The sequence below is a fragment of the Eutrigla gurnardus genome (genome assembly GCF_963514095.1).
Source record: "Eutrigla gurnardus genome assembly, chromosome: 10".
NCBI classification, from domain to species: domain Eukaryota; kingdom Metazoa; phylum Chordata; class Actinopteri; order Perciformes; family Triglidae; genus Eutrigla; species Eutrigla gurnardus.
Window position 1 is genome coordinate 21,448,366 of NC_139924.1, and position 22,119 is coordinate 21,470,484.

The 22,119-nt window shown below is 46.1% G+C and overlaps 2 protein-coding genes across 5 annotated transcripts in view; both read right to left on the bottom strand.

Moving 5' to 3' along the window:
• The window catches only part of farsb (phenylalanyl-tRNA synthetase subunit beta), a 387,447-nt gene that overhangs the window by 237,187 nt on the left and 128,141 nt on the right, over positions 1-22,119 (bottom strand). The window lies entirely within an intron of this gene.
• Positions 1-22,119, bottom strand: part of epha4l (eph receptor A4, like) — a 51,006-nt gene that overhangs the window by 13,878 nt on the left and 15,009 nt on the right. The window contains exons 4-9 of one of the 4 annotated variants that reach the window (XM_084020243.1): positions 16,120-16,275; positions 9,069-9,404; positions 3,390-3,514; positions 3,126-3,285; positions 2,092-2,197; positions 95-150 (exon numbers count right to left, since the gene is read on the bottom strand). In XM_084020243.1, coding sequence (XP_083876369.1) covers positions 95-150; positions 2,092-2,197; positions 3,126-3,285; positions 3,390-3,514; positions 9,069-9,404; positions 16,120-16,275 — 939 coding nt within the window. Of the gene's footprint in view, positions 1-94; positions 154-2,091; positions 2,204-3,125; positions 3,286-3,389; positions 3,515-9,068; positions 9,405-16,119; positions 16,276-22,119 lie in introns of all 4 variants that reach the window. The other 3 variants (XM_084020242.1, XM_084020241.1, XM_084020240.1) reach the window with 3 other exon arrangements.

Sequence of the window (22,119 nt, forward strand, 5' to 3'; positions counted from 1 at the left end):
TTTGCGGTTTAGAGTGCATGCACACCAACACACCTGACGGTGCTCATGTTTTTCAATTATAGAGCGGTGGTGTGGAGTGTTAACTGTGGGTTACCTTGATGCAAGTGCTTCTCCTCGTCAGAGTCCTGCTTGGCCTTGCTGTACTTACTCCTTCTAGGGGCAAAGACAACAGAACGGTCAGTCATGGTGGCATTTTAGGTTTAAAAATGTCTGGGAGAATTTGTCAGAATAAAAAAAAGCATCTCATGTACAAACAACTAATTAGAATTATAATGGAAAACAAGTGTCAATTCATTAAACACTAATTCAAACTCAAACAGAGACACCGAGCCACTTTTATAGCAATTAAATGATGTCAAGTGGCAACACAATTACTGATCAGACACTGATATTCCTGTTTGATTAATTATTCATTAAAGGCAGCGCATTGCAAAGGCAGAATGTGCTTGTGAATGCTAACACAATGTGATTATTAGATTTTGGCTTGTGACGCTTAATCGCTCTTAGTCGTGAGAATGAAAAGCTTTAAGAGAATATAGTTTGGGGGGACATCGCGTATTAGTGTCCTTACCAATCTTTGGATGAGAAGATTGATACCTTTCTCACGTCTGTCTGTTAAATATGAAGCTACAACCAGGGGAGAGTTGAATTTTCTTAGCTGCGCCTCTAATTCACATGTTATCTCATCTGTTTAATTGAGTACAAAAAGTTAAATGTAAAAGGCAGAGCTCAGCGTTGTTTCATCCAAATGTTGAACTATTGCATTAAAGGGGTTCTTAAAGAGACAGGCACATGAATATAGGATATTCAGTCAGACGGTATGAGAAAAACAATGTGTTTTTCAACATTAAAGCATGAAAACATGATTTGGTAGATGTTATATCATAATGAATATTTTTTCTTTTTATACTTGATAATAATCCTGTACTTTCATTGAAGTAAACTGACCAACGTTTACTTGCAATTGAGTTATTTTTGGACTTGTAGCAGCAAATCAATCCGGGGAGAAGATGCACTTAAATCCCTCAGGCAGCCTGACACCTGTGCTTTTATTGATGTGTCGGGGTCAGTGGTGGAAATGACCAGATGTGGGAGACATTGTCCCCCTCTATGGTTGTGTAATGATGGTAAACGGCTACGTGATTACAGTCCCTCCCCACAATCATGGGACGGCCGCGGCAGCACAATGACAGCGGCCGTCACATGCATATAAACAAGGGCTGAGGCAACCACCTGCTTGGCCGGGGAGAGAGGCAATCACATGGAAACGAGAGGACACACACACACACACACACACACACACACACACACACACACAATCAACATCCCCCTTCACTCCCCAGCCCTCTCAACACCAATACACACATGCAAACAATGATTTGCTTTCCATATAAAGGGACACGCTCACACGAGGGGATCAACGATAAAACCGTTAACGCTGAAAACAATACTTCTTTTTTTCACATAAGGATGTCCTGATGCACACCGCCAACACACACACACACACACACACACACGTAGGGGGAGTGTGGTTAACACCCCGAGGTGAGGTAGCCCCATCTGCATGTAATCCCATCTGTGTGACGGTGCTTTGTCCTGCTCGCTGGTTAACACCCTGAGATTGGGTCACAGCAAATCCACCTGATGCCTCTCCGGCTCGCTCTCTCTTTCTGTATTCTATCTGCTACTTTTCATTGCCCGCTTATCTCATCTTACTCTTTTTTTTCTGCTCTCTCTCTCTCTCTCTCTCTCCCTCTCTCACTCTCTTCATGGCGGGGGGGAAATAACTAGTGGCCCGGAATACAGCCACTAGCTGAGAGATAGAGGGATGGCTGCAGAGGACTGGGAGCGAGGGGTCGCTGATTGCATCTCTTCAGCTGTCGGAGCTGTCAATCAAGTCTCCGGTGTGGCGAGTCATCACTCATCCGACGTGAGCGAGTTGCGCTAGCTGTCTGGCTCAGCGTGTGTGTGTGTGTGTGTGTGTGTGTGTGTCCATCTCCTGACAGCTACTTTTCCCCGGTGCCATAAGCAAGACATCCCTCATCCGGGAGGAAAAGAGCGACGGACAGAAAGCAGAAGGGGGAAGCTCACCTTCGGCTGATGACGAAAGCGCTGATGAGGATGATGAGGAGGACCACGCTGCCCACCACCGACACCAGTAGCACCGTGGAGTTGGCCCCGTCGCCGATAATGGGAGCTGGAACTGAGGGAAAAGGGTGGAAAGATGGGAGAAAAGTAAAGGAGAGGGAGGGATGGCAAAGAGAAAGGGAGGACGGTCGGACAGGGACAAAGAGCAAAGTCAATATCAATGCGCTCGACTGAGTCGCTGCACATGAAAGAGCCTGTGTACGTTGTGTGTTTGTCAAAGCAACCCCCCACACGCACACACACACTTCCTCCCTGTGTCTCTTCCCGTTCCATTGAGACAATGCCGGTCCATTGGGATGTATGCTTGCTTGGACATTATTATTCGCTGTCGTCTCTATCTGCATTACAAAAGGGGGACACCTGAGCTTATAGCGCATCTCTTTCACCTCTGAATGTCCCACTTGAAGCCGTTACACAACAAGCACAGATTTTTCTGTCTGCGGGCTTATTTGTTTGCCAATGAAAGGCTTTGTTCCAAATGATTCACACCTCCAGGCCGTAGCTAGCTTCTTCTTCTTCTACATGGTGGAAGGTCTTCACCAGGTTTTTAACGCCTGATATCGTGATGAAAGACGCCATGATGACAAGCTCATTGCACCAAATGGAAATATTTAAAAACCAATGTACAATACATTTCTGACAGTTTTAACAATCTTTGGCGGCTTTTATCAGAGTCCACATCTTATCTTAGAGTTTTATAAAGTTTTACAGTCTTTTGCTTTAAAAGTATAACATTTCAGGCTTTGAATAATAAGTAAAAAGTAGCTATCAGTGAGACTTGAAAAATGGAAGCTGCTCAAGTTTCCAGTCAGGTGCTGGAGAATTACAGCATTTATCTTTTATAGACGACAGCTATTTTGATTAACGACTCCACAATGCAAGCTGGTAGAAGATGCTATCCATGGCAGGATGCAGCAGAAAAGGGCTGGGACCGAGCCTCTCGACAGGCCGAGCAGCGGTGGCGTGGCTGAACTCACCGGAGTTGGTCATGAACTCAAACGGGCTGCTGAACTCCCCGTAGCCAGCCGCCGTGCGAGCGCGCACATGGAACACGTAGGAAGTTAGGGGGGTGAGACCCTTGATGTCAGTGTTCCTCGACGAGGTCTTTATGATTCTGTAGCTTCGTTCATTCTGGTCCTGAGGATATAAGGCAGATGAGAATAAGCAAATGGGGCTTTCTTACCGGTTATTTTGGAGATTTTTCCATCTGCAGAGACTACATCTCATATAGGACCCCTTACCTTCTCGTAGTACTTGACCTCATACTCCAGGATGACCCCGTTGGCTCTATCCGGCGGCTGCCAGGCCACTGAGATAGTGTGTCTGGTGATATCCTTCGCCTGGATGGAAGTCACTGGAGAGGGAGCTAGACGATCAAAGGGAATAAGAAACAAAGACAAAACGGTTTTAGCCCACTGCATTCTCCCATTCCTCCATGCCATTACAGTCTTGGAGTTTTACGTTCCTCCCCTCCAGTAAATCAACCACTTTTTTTGCCCCTGCTGAGAAAATCAAACAGTGGGCCAGGCCACAAGGCAATCACTTCCATTTGTCTTTGAGTTTTGGCTTCCATTCAAAATCGGAGGCGTTACAGGGCCGTATGGCCACATGGCAGAATTGCCAAAGCGAGAGTGTATGGCAATACTCTAGTGCTGAACTAATGCCTGGCATCAATAAAAGTGATCCAATTTCCCCTCGGCTGGCGCTAGTGTCTCAGCCACTTTTCTTATGGGCTGACAAAAATATTGTCTAACTTCATTTTCTGCAGATACGCAGGTCACCCTGGGAAACCTTGCGCCGCTGTAAAGTTCGCCTCGGAAAGCTTGAAACGAGCTCAACGCCTTTGCTTCTTCTGCAAGAGAGCAAATCAATTGGTTTTCATTAAAGCTCCGGTGAGCGATCTTATCTCAAGCCCTTCCTGCTACAGCTGATAATGAGGCCATATTTCAAGCAGCCGCGCTATCTGCGTTCAGACGCCTTTAACATGTGAAGGTTAAAGCACAGATAATGGCGTACACTCGTCCCCTCCCTCCGGTGCGTCACCGCGGTACAAATCAACCCTCTATCTTCACTGAGTGTGACAACACTAAAATTGGGTCATACACACTATTGACGCTGTAAAGAAATATCCACGGGTGAAGGGGAGATAGTGTAAGCAGCGAAACACTTGTGAGCGGATTGAGTTTTGAAAAGAGGAGAGGATGTGTGGTGGGGAAGGTGGAGTTATAGACCAAGGAACAATAGGTTGCATGGATACGACCTCGAACACAAACACATCTCCAGCAGTCAAATTCAAAACTACCCTAAACTCGAGGGAAAGTCATTGTTTTTCACAGTGTCAAGTCCTAAACTTTGAGTTTCGAGTCCGAACCAAGTCATAACGTACTCTTTCGGCCCGCACATGTTGCAGAACTCTCAGCGCATCGCACAAAACGTTGCATTACATCGCGGCGTCTGCTCCTCCAAGTTCACAAGGAGGGGATCTTTGACCCCTGGTCCTCAGTGATACTGTAACCTTACTCGTTCCAGACCATCTGCCTTTTAAAAAATTACAGTGGGATGATTAATGAGGGGTTCGCGGTCCGCCGATTATGATTCGATTATCTATGACATTATATACATTCTCATCACTTTGACCGGGGGCTCCAGGGAGCCTAGCCTGCAAGCTAACGCTAACAAAACCCCTGCTTTTAGCCGGGGATTGAGTTCAAACGGGCCTGGAATTCAAGCACCAGCCTCAGATTGAATTTCATTGAGGTGAAGGGGCTGCTGGAGGGGGGGTGACTGTGACTGTTAGGGGTTGAGATGGAGATGGAGAGGGATGGGATTGCAGACATCTTGGTAAATAGGTTAACCCAAGGTTGTGTAATCCTGTTGGCTAATGTGTTGCGTCTCTCTTAAACTATTAGATGGTGGCCATATGTATCCCTCCGATCAATCTCACCCGCCAGCGAGAGCCAATTTGAAGGCCCTCCTGGGGCTGACGAGGGACGCTCTGACTGAAAAAAAAACACCCGAGGGGTCGCAGGCCTTTGTGCCCCCGAGGTACTCCACACATCCATCTTTCCTCCAAAGATGACAGATATGGCGATCTAATCATGTTCGCCTCCTCTAGTTGCGTTTTTATTTCCCCCTCGACTAATGTGCGGATAAAGATGAGTGATTTTCTGAGTGGTCCCTTCTGAGATTCCCTATGCGAGCGACTGCAAGGTTAAGAACAGCCAGACACGAGATAGATGATCCATCAAGGCCAACCCTTTCTTCTTCTTCTTCTTCTTCTTCTATTTTTTTTATTTTAAAGATGAATTAGAGGAATGAAAAAAGAAAACTCACCACAGACATGTAATATATTGTCAAACAATGCAAGCACCAGGTGTGCAGAGCTGATACAAAACTAAAGCTGTCTATCCTCAATAGAGAACTGTTTAACCCAAGGCTGCGACTTGAGCAGACCGTGCTAGACGAGCTGGCACCTCCGTAGATTAATTTAAATAATATGTGGAGCAGATCAGTAGATTTTTTTACTGCCTCCTGTACGTGTGGGCTAAAAAAAATTATGGCGGAATAATAAGTGTTCAACGCAATGAATATTCAGATCTAATTTTCAGAATGGTGCACTCCAAAAAACCCCAACTCTTTCATAGCCTGCACACTCACACACACACACACACACACACACACACACGCGGCAACACAAAGGACCTCATTACACAAACAGAAAGATAAAAATTCACATAGAAAAACATACACCTACTCCCATTATCTCACACAGACAGCCAAAAACTCAATCATGCCACCTATGCATACATTATAACGAGTAAAACCGGCAACGGAACAGTTAGTTCTGGGTTTGGTTTGGTTTGAAAAATCACTCCCCTGGGACAATAGTGGAGTTTTTTTAGCCTTTTTTTGCAGACGCTTGTGAGGTTTTGTCTCCGCGTGGAACACAGTTCGTTCAGTGAGTGAGTTTGTCTTCGTGAGCATGTTCAGCAGAAAGTATTTGTGTTGCGAGGAGCAGCTGCGGTTGGCGTGAGCAGTCTCGCGAATGTGCGGTGGATTACAGTTTGACATCAGAAGAGACAGAAGGCCAGGGATGCACATGTGGTTGCCAGATTGGAGCCTGTTTGCCAGATTGGAGTCGCTGGATTTCTTTTGCCGCCGCCGCCGTGGCCAAAAAAGAAAAAAAAAAAATAGCAGAGGAGGGAGCTGTTTTTCAGGGTGTCGGGAAAACTGCTCCTGCATACAAGATCCAACACACCTATAAAGCCTCCTTCCATCTCCCCGAACACATTTCCACATGTACGTCTGTCCGATTTGCCAGAGAGATGGAAACTTACACACATGTGCACTGACAGACGTGCCCACACATGCACTAATTCACTTTTAGTCACCTGAGCCTGCCAAGTATTTTGTATCGAGACATAAACACCTCTCGCTCTGACTCTCTTTCCCTCTTTCTCACACACACACACACACACACACACACACACACACACACACACACACACACACACACAAAGTGCCTGATTCCATAAAGGAGGGAAAAAAACATCCATTTACAGCCAGGGGTCAGCTCAAAGCCTGGACATCCCCCCTCTCTTCCTCCCCTCCCTTTCTCCATGCTGCCCGGGTGAAAGGGTTACACCCTGGCTGATTTACGATCAGTGGAATTGTTCATGGCGAGATGCGGAATCTGACCTCCTCGAACACACAAGCCCATGCCCACTCGCAGACGCATGTGTGCAAGCAATCGCCGAGGCTCACATCTTAATTCTTGTCTCCACCGACACCTTCCGTCCATTTTTCCTCTCGTGCGAGAACACATAAGCACTCCCACCTGCCTGCCTCACTTATTCCTCTCTAGCCCAAATCAGAACTTTTATGGAAAGGCAGTGGCAGGGGTGTCTTTTCCCCAGCACTTATAAATCCTAATAAAGCTATCATAATAAATGTGTAATCCGCCGTGTCTGGGTGACGGGAGGCGATACAGAGAGAGGGACAGCCACAGATGACTGGCTGGATTACCAGCGGCTGAAACCAGAGCTTCCAAAGCCCCTACCGAGCATTAGCAGGAAGAAATCCAATCAGTCTGGAGCTATTCTCTTTAACACACACGCACGCACGCACGCACACAAATTAGAAGAGACATGCACACCCTGAGACACATAGAGGACATTGTCTGAGAGGCAAATGGGGAGCATTTCCATCCATGAGCGAACAAACATTCTGTGTAACTCATTTTTTCACTTTTAGCCAAGCATGCAGTCGGCTCTGCACACGCACACAAACACCCACGGACACACACACACACACACCCACGGACACACACAAACACACACACAGCTTCCAGCTGCAAGCTCCATATATCTAATCTGGGGAACAGTTGTGAAACATGCACCGGTGATGAGCCAAAGGCAACATCTTCTATATCTTACATCTTGAAGTCAGCAGATCAGCCTTGAGCAACCTCGAGGGGACATCGCTGTGTGTGTGTGTGTGTGTGTGTGTGTGTGTGTGTGTGTGTGTGTGTGTGTGTGTGTGTTATGTCTTTGTTTGAATCCATGCGCGAGAGTGTGCAATTTTGGGGGGGGGTTTTGCGCAACTCGGCACCGGCATGGTCTTACCGACATGTTATCACGAGTCCTCGTCCTGGACTCCGGGGTGTGCTCCATTACAGCTCCCACGCATGCCTGTCTGGCAGGACTCGCGGCTCTCCCACAGGCAAGCACATCCATTCATCTCTATCTTCCTGACCCCAGCTGATAAATCAAGCCACCGTGTCCTTAGACTGCCAGTCCAAGCCCTATTCAAGATATTCGCTTTTCCCAGGGATGGAAATTAGTGATAAAAAAGGCACTTAGCTTGCCACCCAAGAGCAGAGCAGTAAAGATGACCGAAGTAATGATCGGCTATAAGTGGAGGAGAGCAGGAGGGGAGGTGAAGAGAAAGGGCCAGGGTCGTAAAAATCCATTTGCACAACAACCAGTTACAAAATGGCTCAATGACAAAACAACGGGAGGCTTTGAACGCTCCCCCCAGGCAAGCATGCTCTTCTCCAGCTCCAGAGAAGAGGCTGCATTCATGGGTGTGTTTTACTAGAATAATTACACACACTCACACATACAATCCAGCAGCATTTGTAATGAAGCCTCCACAGATCAATACAACTCATCTAATTCATTAGCGTGAGAGCTAAATATAGCACATTGCCCCTCTCTTCAGCATGGGCTTCTCATGCCTAATTATGCAAAACTCCTGTGAAATATTGCGAGAAAATAATTTCCCACTGCAGATAATCCACAAACCACCCCTGCAAATATCTGGCCTAAACCTAAATTATTTACAGCTTCAATGAACATGTTTTGACACACAGATTCCCTGGTTGGAAAACTTTCACGTATTATTTGCCGCTGCAGCTAACCATAGTGACCATGGTTACATATATTGGAATATACCGTGTGTACTATTATGAACATAAAGCGACCATTTTAATCAGACTTAACAGGCACTTCCGTAATGCTCTCTATAATTGTTATCATACGCTAATTGTTGGCCTGGAGATTCCCAAATCCATGAATGTCACATTAAAACCTGTAATCCGTGGTGTCTCATTGTTGATTCACCATGTTCAATAGGGTTAAATAAGATATTGCTATGTCAATATATCGGGCCAATCAGGGTTGTCCACTTCCTGTCAGAATTAAATAACACTTATTTATCCTTGAGTTAATCAATGCTACACTGGTGACTCATGGGAAGCCTTTCATGCCTGACTATTGGATTCTCACAAAGAAATGTCAGATAACCTAAACTGCACTTCAGGACAAAGATGTCCAAATCAGTATTGATCCTCATGGCCACCCCCCAGTCTACTACCACTTCCTTTGCCGCACACTTGCTCTAACCTCCATCATCCTTACCGGCCTGGTTGGTGGTGACGGTCACGGACACGGCCTGTTCCGGCCCGGGGCTCTGAGGCGAGACTCCGTTCACCGCCCACACCTCGAAGGTGTAGTTTGTGTGGGCCTGCAGCTCGTTGATGGACACCCTGGTTCCCTTCAGGCTCAGCTGCTGCGGGCTGAAGTGGATGCTGTTACCGCAGGCCTGACAGCGCCGGCCGTCCGGCCCGCAGCGCTTGCACACCACGTTGTATGTCAAGTCCTGGCGTCCTCCTGAGCTGAGGGGCGGGCTCCACTCCAGGTTGACCGAGGTCTCGTTCACGTTGGAGATGAGGTGGGCGGGCGCCGACGGAGGACCTATGGAGGAGGAAGAAAGAGTAATGAATATTTAAGAATTCACCAGTTTCGGGGAATTCTCCAAAGAAAGTATCCAATGGGTCAGGTAATTCGCTTTTTTTCCACACATGCATATAAGAAAGACGTATATATGTAATTGACTGGGTGGTTCCTATATTCGGAGCGGTGCCTTCTTGAATTCCCTTTTAATGTCCTGTCCATTACAGTGAGGGAGGATCCAGTTCCACTTCAGTTAATTCAGCATGTTAACTGAAATCCAATAGGCTGGCAGCTTTCTTTCCCATTCATATGTCGAATCAGCGGGAGGTGGCAGGGCGCCCACGTCCGCTGTTAACAGCGGGGCTCCGTGGCACCCACTCCATTACTTTAGGCAAAGTTTGCTTTGGTCCCTGGTAGCCTATCAAGTTCCTGCTTTGATGTAGTGCTGCAACTTTCACATGATGAGCAGCGCCACAGACGTGTGCACAAACCTCCAATGCTCATCAGTTTCAATTTTACATGTCGGCCCTATTGTAATTAATGTTTTTTTTGTGTGCTGCTTTCAAACATAAGCGACGGTAATTGACTTAACTATCTCGCTCTCTCTCTCTCTAGCACGCCTGCTCCCTGCCTCGCTCGCTGACTAATGAAGCGCACGCGAGCGGGCTGGGAGGGGGATCGATGCGGGGTGAAATATGAAAGCTAGTCAGTCCGCAGACGAATCATTTCACCACGGAAATTAATTATCAGTGTTATTTTTGGAGGAGCAATGTGGCAATGAGTGATTTCACAGTGACGGAGAGCAGCGGAGGGGCAGTGTGTGTGTGTGTGTGGGTGTGTGTGTGTGGGTATGGAGGAGTACGTGTGCTACTGTTGCAGCATTAATGGAAATGTGGAAGTCCGATTTTATCCATGATGCATGCATCGTCCTGACTCTGAGGCCCTGTGTGTGTGTGGACTGGCAGATAGTGGTGAATGTGAAGGTGAAACTATGGATGGATGGATGGATGGATGGTGGATGGATGGATGAGGGAGACAGAGATGTGTGGAGGAGTCTCTGTTTAATCCAAAAATGACCGAAAGGGAAACTAACAGCACAAAGTGTGAAGGTGTAAGTATACGCCTTACACTGTGTTAACATTAACGTCCCCTTACCAACCGCAGGCTTCGTTGAAAACCTATTAATAAATTCTCATTAAAAATGATGTGGGAAGCGCTGCCCCTTCTCCCACACTTTTTTCTCCCCCGCTCCCACTTTTCCTCCCTCGCTCTTTCACCTCATCTCCCTCCGTTTGCATCGCAGACAATGGGAACAAGTTACAGATGGGGTTTCTAAATTAAGGCACCTACACCCGGCCGTCATTACAATAGTGCCTTTGTCAGTGTGCTAGGCTCGGCTAACCTCTACTCCCTTTCAACACTCAATAATGCGCTGTCTGCGTTGCACTATAAAGCTATTAATCGGCTGTTATCTCGTCTTACAGCGTCGTAAACCTAACAGGACAAAGGTAATATATGTCCACTCAGCGTTGGAGAATGCGTGCTCGTGTTCCCCTGTTCTCATCCTTGCGGGGATAAAAAAGATCAAAATGTGCCCCCAAATTGAAGAGATTTGTTATTTAGACACAAATAAAGCATGTTGCTGAGAATAAGATGACAGGATCAATAGGCTAGCATTCTCATGTCCGCTAGCTAACTGTGAGGCTGGAGCCAGGAGATGGTTAGCGTTAGTCAAGACTGAAAACACCTTCTAGATATAATACGACATATTAGTTAGTGAGTTGTTTAGCGGGTTTTTATTTCGTGTGGAAGGAGCCGAGCTAGCTTCCTCCACCAATCATGCTATCTAAGCTAACATCTCCTGGATCCGGCTTCATCGTTGGCGTACAGCCATGTGGGTGGCAAGAAAGGTAGTAAATGTACTTTAAATATGTAACTATTCCTTTCATGTGATAGCAAAGTGTCATAAAAGTACACAAATATGCGCGTTGGCAAGTGTGTATCACTTCAGATTGTTAATTTCTATGACAAGAGTTGAAACGGTGCTCTATAACTTTATGACTGCATAAAGTCTTATTCCACCATATGTCGGTATTTCCCCATGCATTCCATACACACAAACTACCTTAAGCTGTACCTGTCACTCTCCCACAATGCACCGGTGGGAGCAAGGGATCGTGGGAGAGCCGTCAGCTGTGACTGACACCCGTTAATTAATCCTGGGAGGGAGCGCGGTGGCGAGGGGGGGTAGCGCAACACTCATTCGTACAACGTTAGCATGGCCTTTAAATTCACACTCCTTGTGGTTTGATTCCAGAAGGAGGCTTTGAAACTTTTCTCCGTGAAGAAACTTGGTGATTTCTTTTTTTCCCTTCCTCTACTTTTCCCTTCATTTACAGGTCGTTGCAATTTGCCCCAAGCCTTATTCCTTTCTTTCCTGCCGCTCCACTCCTTCTCTCCTTCTTTAATCTGTCTTTGGCATTTTAACTCCCCCCCATCCTCCATCTTTCCTCTCTGCATGCTCCCACCCTCTCCTTCTCCTCTTTTCATCCCTCTCTCTCTCCTTCTGTCTCTTTCTATCAGTAATTGTTAGCCGAGCGGTTGCACAGGGCCGAGCAAGAGAGCAGGCTAAATTGTCCAGAACATTGAGCCCGCTATTACCATCCGGCTGGGATTCATTCAGTGACCCCCTCGAGTCCTCCCCGACCTGCGCTCATTCCTCACTCCATTCCTCCCTCTTCCGCTACCAAAACCGCCGTTAAGAAAACTGGGCAGAATCTGAGAAACACATCAAGGGCCAGCAGAAACCCCAAAATGGAGAACAACCCCTCCTTATAACCCGAACGCAGTGGAGCAGCCAGCTCCCAGGAGTGTCTGCCGCTGGTCCTCATTACCGCCCTGCGGTGCATGTGTGTGTATTTATATTTACCCACATTTATTCCAGTGTGTTGCCTATTTTGCCCCAAACATATTTTATGTACTAGCCTAAACTGTGTGCTTATTCTGACTGAGCTGTAAATTGCGTTAGCTGGGTTACTCCCTGTTGACTTTATCAAATCCAAGTTTGTGACTGCAAGCTAAAAGTTGAACATTGTTGCACAGTTGCCTATGGATCTCAAGAGGTGGAACAGTCTGGACAAAGATGTGGGATATTTAAAAGCATGGCTACAAAAGTGGTCTATGAAGAAGTATAAAGTAACAAAAAGTGAGATAAAATAGACAGCAAGAGCAATGAACATAAGCCAGGAAACACAAAAGCACAACAAGAAACACAAAAATAAACCACCAAAAAAAGACAGCTAAAGAAAATGTAAGTTTTTAAAAAGAAGAAAAAAGAAGAAGTAATATAACACATTTATCCTGCCAGGTTCCTTGGGCATGGCTGATCCAAGGCGTGGGAGGCGAGTGTCTCTTGTTTCTAATTTGGAAAGTGGTGTTTTTTCGATCGAACATAGCGCAAATTCATCACCGATCAAAAGAACAATCGCTGCAAATACGAGCAAAAGATGCAAGGCAGGCTGACAGATGGAATACAGCGGGGCTACACGCAAAGAGTCACACAGAATTACACAACATCCAGTTTTAATCATCATCTTGCATCGCTAAACCCCCGAGCTAAGAGAGGGGAAAAGCGTATTCAATTGCCGACACACACACGCACACGCACACCCAATTACTGAAGATGCTGGCTCTTTCCCAGCCTGACCTTCAGCAAGGCAAACTGGGGAAATGACTTTAAGAGGGTTTTTTCCCCCTTCATCTGCTCTGTTCCTGACTCTTAGCGGGATTCAAGAGAAAAAGGGGGAACGGGAGAGAGAGAAAACAAGATATGGATGAGGAGGCATGTGTGAGTGACAGCTGTAATTACAGAGCTCTAACATGTGGGTGAGAAGTAAAAAAAAAAATTGCATGAGGAAGGAAAACAGCAGACGACAGACAGGGTGAGAGTTCAAAGGTCAGATGTTGACCGGCTGACGAGGCGGGGCAAAGGTCGGAGAGGCAGTCCGGCTAATGTTTAGTTCCGAACTGTGGAGTTGGGAACATACGAGAGACGTTGCAGTAAAATAAGCCGAGTAATGAGTTTCGACAGCTGTTGCCATACTCAAATACCACACTGCCTAACAGGATCATGAGGATGAGCCGCATGATTGTGCATTAAAATAAAACTCAAGATATTAGTGATGGGACAAAGCACGAAAGGGAAGGCATATGACATGCAGCTTTTTTTCATAAAAATGTAATAATACATTATCAGTGTTTTTATTAAAGTGACACATTCCACACTGCAATGTTAATTAATTGCAACCTCTAATGTTTCATATTCTATGTGCTGCTCCGCTATAGATAGTATCTCAGTGAGGCGCTTCTCCTGGTTAAACATAATATAACAAAAACGGTGTAAATTGTATGAAAACAGTACAGTTTTGTCTGTCTCAAACCCAAATATATTCAATTTATTTTAATGTGAAAAATCATGAAATGAATTACCAAAACATTAAATAATTGCCATCCTTGTTTGAAAATTGACTTCATAATTCGATTCTTCAATTAATCAACTTTTGTGAAGTTCTACAATGATGCTGTTTCATTGTGGAATGTGGTGGTAACGTGATGCTTAATGGAAAAACTGGCATGGCAGTTTCCAAAGGGGGTACTTTTCCTGACAGCGGGTTTTCTGGGGTACCCATGCCAATTTTATACTCAAGCAGTTCTGTGCAAAACAACACTTTTGCATGCAGTATAAATGTGTTATTTCTGCCTGTTCCTGCACACCCTAAATAGTCTTAGAATTGCATCAATTAGGTGGGACTGGAAAGCTGTGACCTTGTGGATCCAATGAGCCCAATTGTATTCATGTGTGGGGATTTTAGTCCCCATAGTAGCCATTTTTGGAAACTTGACGCAACTGTCTAAAATGACCTCTCATGACCTCGGGGATAATCACAGCCTCATGTAACTTTACAACCACAAACTAAAGACCCAGGGCTTTCAGAGGATATATGACTTTCTTTGGTATATTGACAATAAAGGGGTTTATTAGCAGAACAGAAGTGCTTGTCCTCCAATTGCAAACCCAAAATGTAGAATTTTCTTTCTCATTTTTAACAATATTGTTGCTGGTTTGTGCTAATTATTTTACCTTTTAGTGACACTTGGAAACACAGTGCAAACAGAGCTCAGCAATCAGCACAAGCCAGGGTTACACCTGTCTTTCGTCATACAATCATGCCAGGATGCATTAATTGTCAAGTCTGTACACACTCTCGCTCATATCGGGATCTGATCATGCCAAGGTGGACTGGCATTGAATTTGGATCTTTGTGAGGACAAGTGGACAACATGTGGGCACAATCTGGACAAATCATCAAAAAATAAATAAATATCGGGGGACATTTATTGAAAAATGTATAGGAAATATTTTATCCACCTTTTTACAGCCGCTCCTTTGACCACTTAAATATATAACCTATACTATAATATAAAGCTGATCAGGCAAGTCGTATTGAAGTGGACACACAAATGCTGATACAGCGGAGTTCAAGTGGAGTACAAGTGCAACCACGGCCAAAGATGTAGCCAAAATGTGACAACCAAGGACGTTGCAGATTGTGTTCAGGCATAACCCATAACTCTTACTATTATAATATTCCACACTTGAACATTGTTCGCGATGTTATATGGACGGCGTGCAGCGAAGGGAATAATAATTTCCGTTGCTGCTTGACGGTTGCGTGTTATGGAGGAGGTGTTTGTCTGCTCGTCTCATTCAATAAACTCTTTCTGCTGACTGATGAATCCGGGGGAACTTGTCGGATCAAAAATATGGGCCAACTATGAGCTAAGCAACTCAACAGATGTTTTGGATGTAAAAATTGCTTCATGACACATCCTCACTTATATACAAAAATATGTTACAAGTGAGTATGAACGCTATTATTTCCCTGGGAAATGTGAGTGGATGGGCTTTGTGTGTTATGTGGGTGGTGGAGTACGAACTGCCAGTTGTGTGACTCAGAGAGGGAATGAGGTCTAACACAAGGAAGAGGTATCATTAGGTAGCAGGGTTATTAACAATATTTGTTATCGCAGGCATGGAGAGTCACTGGAATAACCAGATCCACCTGAGGTTGACTCACACAGCCGGATGGAACAAAGTGCAGACAAACACTGAGAAAATAAAAGGCTCTGATGCACTCCTGTATTTAGTCCCCGTTTCTGTCTCCTTGGCACCGCACACACTTCCTCAATTACATCTTATTCATTCTCTGCATACATCCCCAGCTCTCCCGTCTGCCCTTGTTTTTCCACCTTTTGCATCTCCTCCCCGCATCTCCGCTAATATCTTATCTATGTGTCTTTCTCTAGTGTTCTCGCCCTCCTCCGTTGTTTTGCAGCCTCCTTTGTGGAAGACTGAATCTGGGATGCGGCGGTTTATACCCTCATTAGTTCTCTGTCATTGTGACTGATCGCTAAGTACCACCTGGAATCAAAAGACACCTATTAAACCAGCAGCCGCCTGCTTAATGCGAGTGCAGAAACGTTTTCTGTGTGTGTGTGTGTGTGTGTGTATGAAGGGGGGTGATTCAGGTGGACTTTGCGAAAAAAAGAGCAAGAAAGGGAGACGCCATGACCATTTTAAGGTAAAATCAATCACTGTGTGTTGGGTGTTGTTCTCAGCCTTGTGTAACAAATACGTAGCTATGTTTCCCTGTGAATTTCATGCAGGTGTACTTACGGGTGCAGGGCATTGACGCTGGGTCCGTTTCAGAGCGGAAGTATCCCTTGTCGCAGACACAGGAGGTGGATCCCTCCCTGACGGAGTAGCTGTGGAGCGGACACTTGGCACAGGATCCATCGGTGGCCAGAGCACGGAAGTAACCAATCTTGCAGGCTGGAAGATAACAAGAACACAGAGGGTTAGTTTGCTTTTAGATTAATAAGGTCGATTGAAAGTCGATAAAAAAATGATACATAATTTGATACCACAGTAAAAATTTTACAAAACCCTACTTAAGTCAATGTTGACTCTTGTTTATTCCTGTAAGCGTCCTGTGTTTTGCATGAAAGCTTTATGATCTTGCCCATTTTCATACAATTAGCAACAAGAAAACAAGATGTCGCCCAAAGCCTTCAATTTCTTTCCCCAATCCTCCCTCCCACTGTCTTTATTCTCCATCGTCGGTGCTTTGTCCACTTTCTCACAGACCTGCGTTATTTGATCAAAAACAACGGAACAGGAGTAAAGGCCGCAATTTCCCCTGAAAAAAAGGTGAAGATCAAATAACCACCTCTTGTCCTTGTCACAATTTTAAGCTATGCTCAATTGGCAACACTCAGTGCTGCAGCGAAACCAAAGCCGTTGGCATTTCAGACCATTTAACAAACAAATGCCACCACACTTGGCACTCAAGGAGCTCTTTCTCTCTCACGGGCCTCTGTGTTTGCCACACACACACACACACACACACACACACACACACACACACACACACACACACACACACACACACCTCAGTCTGAAGTGGCAAACTAAGTGACACTTTTCCTTCTTTTGGCGACAGTGCTCGCCTTTCTTTTGAGCGACAGTTTGATTGGAGGGCTCGTGTTTCAAGGAGTTTCTCCCCTCGTCTATTGGTTTCTGTAATGGTTAGAGAAGCCTAGCAGGGTTGTGTTTCACCCTCGGTGCACTGAACCAGAAGAGGAGGACAAAAGAGCAATTCTCCTAGAGGTGCGGCACAGACAGTCGCAACACCGATTGGACCAAATAACCTGTCAGTCAATGAGGCAGTGGGCGGCGAATGGTATTGGGGCCAGAGGGTCTGTGGTTTGAGTTTTGGTAAAGTGCCCCCCCTTCTGCCATGCACACGCATACGATCTGGGTATGTACCTTCGCAAGCAAAAACCCAGATCGCAAAAAAAAGTGTATTTGAAAATTCATGGATTCCAATGTCACAGTCATAAATACATCAGGGGATCCTGCATACAAAAGAACAGCCACATAAACAAACTCCCACATGTGTTCACCACACCAGAAATCAAACCAATGCCGACCCACACACAAGGCAACGAGGAGGAAGTCTGTCCTCCAACAAAAACACACACATTCCACCAACCAACCCGACATGCGTGCACGTACAAACAGAAAAAGAAGTCCACAACCCCACTAAAGTACCGGGAAATCCCTTCTCTTGGAGGCGTAATAAAGTCAGACTCTTTTTGCCCCGCAGCCGCTCTTCTCTCGCAGCTGGATTAGAGTAGCGTGGCGTTAACCGGGCTGGGCTAGCTGCTACCTGCTGAGCCATTCTTTACCCGTTCCCACTCAGTCAAGCGGGGCTAAATCCCTGCCGCTTCACTCGCTAATGCTAAGCTAAGGGTCTCTTTGATTGTAGCCTGCAGGGGTTCGTGAAGCCTCCGTTTCTTTTCTTCAGGTTTGCAAAAAAAAAAAAAAAAATGGGAGAGATTAGCCGGGAGGTGCTTTGTGTTATCTCTTTATCTTTTAAAGCAATCTTCCGGCCCAGACTCATCACTACAGACGCAAAGGACACTGGTATTTGTGGGTATTGTTTAAGAGGTTGTGAACGCTTCAGGTGACGAAACACAAAGTTGTTGTCAGGGTGTGTACATGTGCGCTGACCGGGAAAAGTGTCCGGAGTTGAGAGTGGGGTCAAGCAGCTGTTTGAAACTGTGCCCCGGCTAAAAGCTGAAGGGAGAGTTAATTGAGTCCCATGCTTCAGAGCCTTTGGGCCTGAGCCTCTTTAAAGAGACACCGTCTAAGAGCGGCCTACCTCAAACTGTGCATGGTTGATGAGTTTTTCACTTATTAAGCTGTCCTAGACTGACCCCAGTAGCCCCCCCCCCACCCCAACCCCCACCTCCCACAGGCTGTCCCAGAATCCTTTGCCCATCTCCAAATCCCTATTTGCCAAAGACCACGCTCCAGCATCTTCATCTGCGGTTTTCAAAGTCTGCATTTCAGAAATTGTGTTTGAAAATGTGATGTCAACATTTGAGGGCTTGTTTATGGCAGCGGCTGCCTCGCAGAAAGGAACAGTCGGGGGAAAAGAGAGGTCGACATCCGAGTAAAGCTGGAGAATTTGCTTTCTATTAGGGGTGTGTGATTGTGTGTGTGTCTGAGGGAAGAGACCGCAGTAGTGGGTGGTCCAAGAGACCGTGGCTTCAGAGAAGAATCTCCCTTAAGACTCGCTGGATTTATCACTGTCCAGGCCAGCCCTGGCAAAAGCCGCACACAGACACAAATACAGACACACATGAACACACGTGTATTTAGTTTTTATGGGATGTGAGCTGAGAAGTCCTCATCATATCCCCTCATACAGCTCTCAAATGACTAACCCAATTTTTCCACACCATCTTTTCATACAGTCTCCTTTTTTTTCACCGCTCCGCTCTCCATAACTCTCCGGTATTGTTTTTTTTTTTTTTTTTTTCGAACTCTCATTCGCCCTCTATCTCTCTCTCTCTCCCTGCTCTCCTAGGCTTTCTCTCGGCAGGCCTCCTTTCAGACAGAGAGGGGTTTGTCAGGTGCCAAATCCCTGAGCTGAGAGATCAAAGGCAGACAAAGAGACTGGTGACTTACTGTTCTATTCTGGAAAGGCAAAAAATGGAATCCCTCATAGACCAGGACATCGCATTCTTCCCCCTTTTCTCCCCCAGCAGCTCTTTCACTCATTCAATCCTCCTCTTTGGCTTTAGTCTTTTTTTCCCCCTTTTGTCAGCCTCTCCCCCGCCCCATCGCCATCCCTGTTGTCTCTAAGCTGAAGCACGTTTGGAGGAGAAGGGGGCGACGAGGGTGTAGGGAGTAGGGTTGTGGGAGTTAATGAGTAGTTTTGTCCGTGTGGTGGGGTTTTCTGCTGGCTGAATTGGGTTGCACCGCATGAGGGGAGGGGGAAAAAAACGGGAGCTTCTGTTCGAGACAAAATCGTCGACGCAGCCATGTGCAAAAAAACCAGGAGTGCACAAAAGCTAATGATACAATGATAGCTACCCACACGCGAGTCGGCTAAAAACCCGACTAAAGTTTCCCTCCGAGTGGCAACAACCTACACACCAGGCCTTGAAAAGCCGTGGACGCTCCCTCACGCTGCTGCCGTATAAAAACCACATCTACCCACACACACCCACCCACCGCAACCCATCTTGAGTGACCCGCATGCAGAGCCTCATACACAACAAAGTATCCAAATCACTGGGGATTGAAAGCATGAGAGAAAACTTGGCGCAACAATAACCGAGCAAAAAAAAAGGGCAATATAACACCTAGCACACGGCACATGATTATTAGGCTTGAACAGGCAGAACAATTCCCTCTCTTATCATGAAAATAAGAGAATTAACTTAAAGCTACACCATTTTCTCTCCTTTCAAGCTTGCGCTTTATCTTCTTTGGGTGATGGAAATGCGGCCACTCTTTTTTTAGTCATAACAGACAGACAGCGCTCTTCAGAAGAGCAGACTCACAATGCAACTCTTTCAAAAAACGGAGCGATCGGCTTTCAAGACCTGAGGGCAAGGATAGTCTCTCCTTCTCCTGCACCTTGAGGAGCCAGCGATCTCTACTGAGCCGGCCTTTATGGCATATCCCTCTCCCTTTGTGTCTTTTCTATCTCTTTTTCTCCCTATGGAAGGCAGTGTGTTGCACAGGTGAGACTCAAGCTGAAAAGGAATACTATTCCAGGAGTGCTTTGTTAACCCCCCAACTGAGGTGTGTGTGTGTGTGTGTGTGTGTGTGTGTGTGTATTATCTGTCTATTCCCAGCAGACACACATATAGATAATAAAACGCTATTCACATCAATACACCTGAGCCACTAGCATATTAGCAGGGGTAGCTGCTGACCGTTAGCATCTGTCACTGGAACAGCAGGAGAGTGGAGCAGGTTAACTCCTTAATCCCGTCACTGGGGGTTATTAATTACCTCCGGCCCCTGATGGCGACACACAGCCACACAGCCGGCGGAACACATCAGCAGTGATGGATGAGGGACACACGGCCTCCAAAACTGATCACGATGATTGATGACGATACACTCGTCAGACATCTTGACCTTGACCCAGGGGGAAAAGGTCCTACTCAAGTGGTACCCATCCTTTTAATGTGAATCCAAAAAAACAAAGGGAAAGTCCAGCAGTGACATCTGGTTTGACATCCTCACTAGTGTTAATGAAGGCCAAGAACAAAGGCCAGCAGGGCTAACAATGTTAATAATGCACAACGGCAGCTTTGCTAGCGGCAGACATTGCCAGGGGGTGTAAGAGTTGCCAGCAGTTTGTCTGTCAAATGCCGGATGATTTATAACTGTATTTTTAGCAGCACCAATCCATCATCCCAGAGCCACCCACGACACAGCCCTAATTAAAATGTCTCTACCTGACACATAGGAGCGCCAGCCAAGGAGGCATATGAACAAAAAACATTGTAAACCTAAACATTACACCAATGGGAGACCTTGTTTTCAAAAACATTTTAACACCATTGAAATAGTTTGATCTGTTCCTCAAAACCAGCATTTTCTGTCACCATAATGTGTAAACCTTTCTGAAAAAGTGTTCTAAGGCCTAACAAACAATGTCCTGCGTCAATGTATTTTGGTTAAGAGCACTGCGGTGCCACCTTTATTGTTGCTGTTTGGATTGCATAACTGAAGAAAAATTGAAATATTGTTCTGAAGACTTCCTGCAGACCAAGGTCTCCACGTTCTTATTGACACGTAGGCCTCAACTTCCTCCCTAATTCCTCTAGCCCGGCCTTAAGAAGGAATATTAGTACAATGGTTATATCGCAAAAATCTAAAGTATTCCACCCAGCCACTCCAGAACGGACAAGACCCCTCCTTACATTTTGTTAGACCAAGGTACTGAAGGGGAATGTAAGGAAAATAATGAGACGGTAGTGTGCTAAAGAGATGGACAGAACATGGAGAGGTATGGGCAGCAGACAGATCCATCTTTGTTTGGCGAAACACTGTTTAACTTGGCGAGGTTGGGTGCTGGCCACTCAGATTCCACTTTTGCACCCATGCCAGGTTCCACAACGGTGGCACCACCCAAAATCTGGGCACGGTGCCAACCCGCTGAGGACCTTTTGTGACCTAAGATTTGCACAGCAGGTGGGTAATGGACTATAATCCAAGGCAAACAAGACAGAGATATATACACGCAAACAGAGGCCTCCAAATCTCTGCACACCTGGACAGTCTCAGGTATGCACACAAAGCCCTTCAAAGGCGCTCTGGACTGCATGCAAACACACTCAAACGGGCTTTGTGTGAACACGGGGGAGACACAAGCACAGCGGTGACGAAGGGAGGTAAACAAACTCGGTCAAGGTATTGTCTTGGTCTAATTTCCCCAAGGTCTCGAGGGCCTGGAGTCTCATGTTCGACATGTGTGTGTGCGCGCAAGGAGGCAGGGTACCCAGGATGCTTTCCTGACATTGTTTACAACGAAAAGAGCTGCATTTCAATACAATTATTTGGAGATGGAAAAAAAGAGGCAGAGAGGTGGGGCGTATGCTAATGTTGCTGTACGAGTGGACACTCACATCAGCACACACCGCTAAACAATCGGGAACGCCAAACTATTCTACTTGCGGCGAGTCAAGGAGAATGGGTCAGGAAGAGGCAGGACATGTGAGGAAAAACACACACAAACACACTAAGAATAGGTGAGGAGGAAGAGGAAGCGATAGGGAAGCAGGGTCAATGGGGCCCCATATC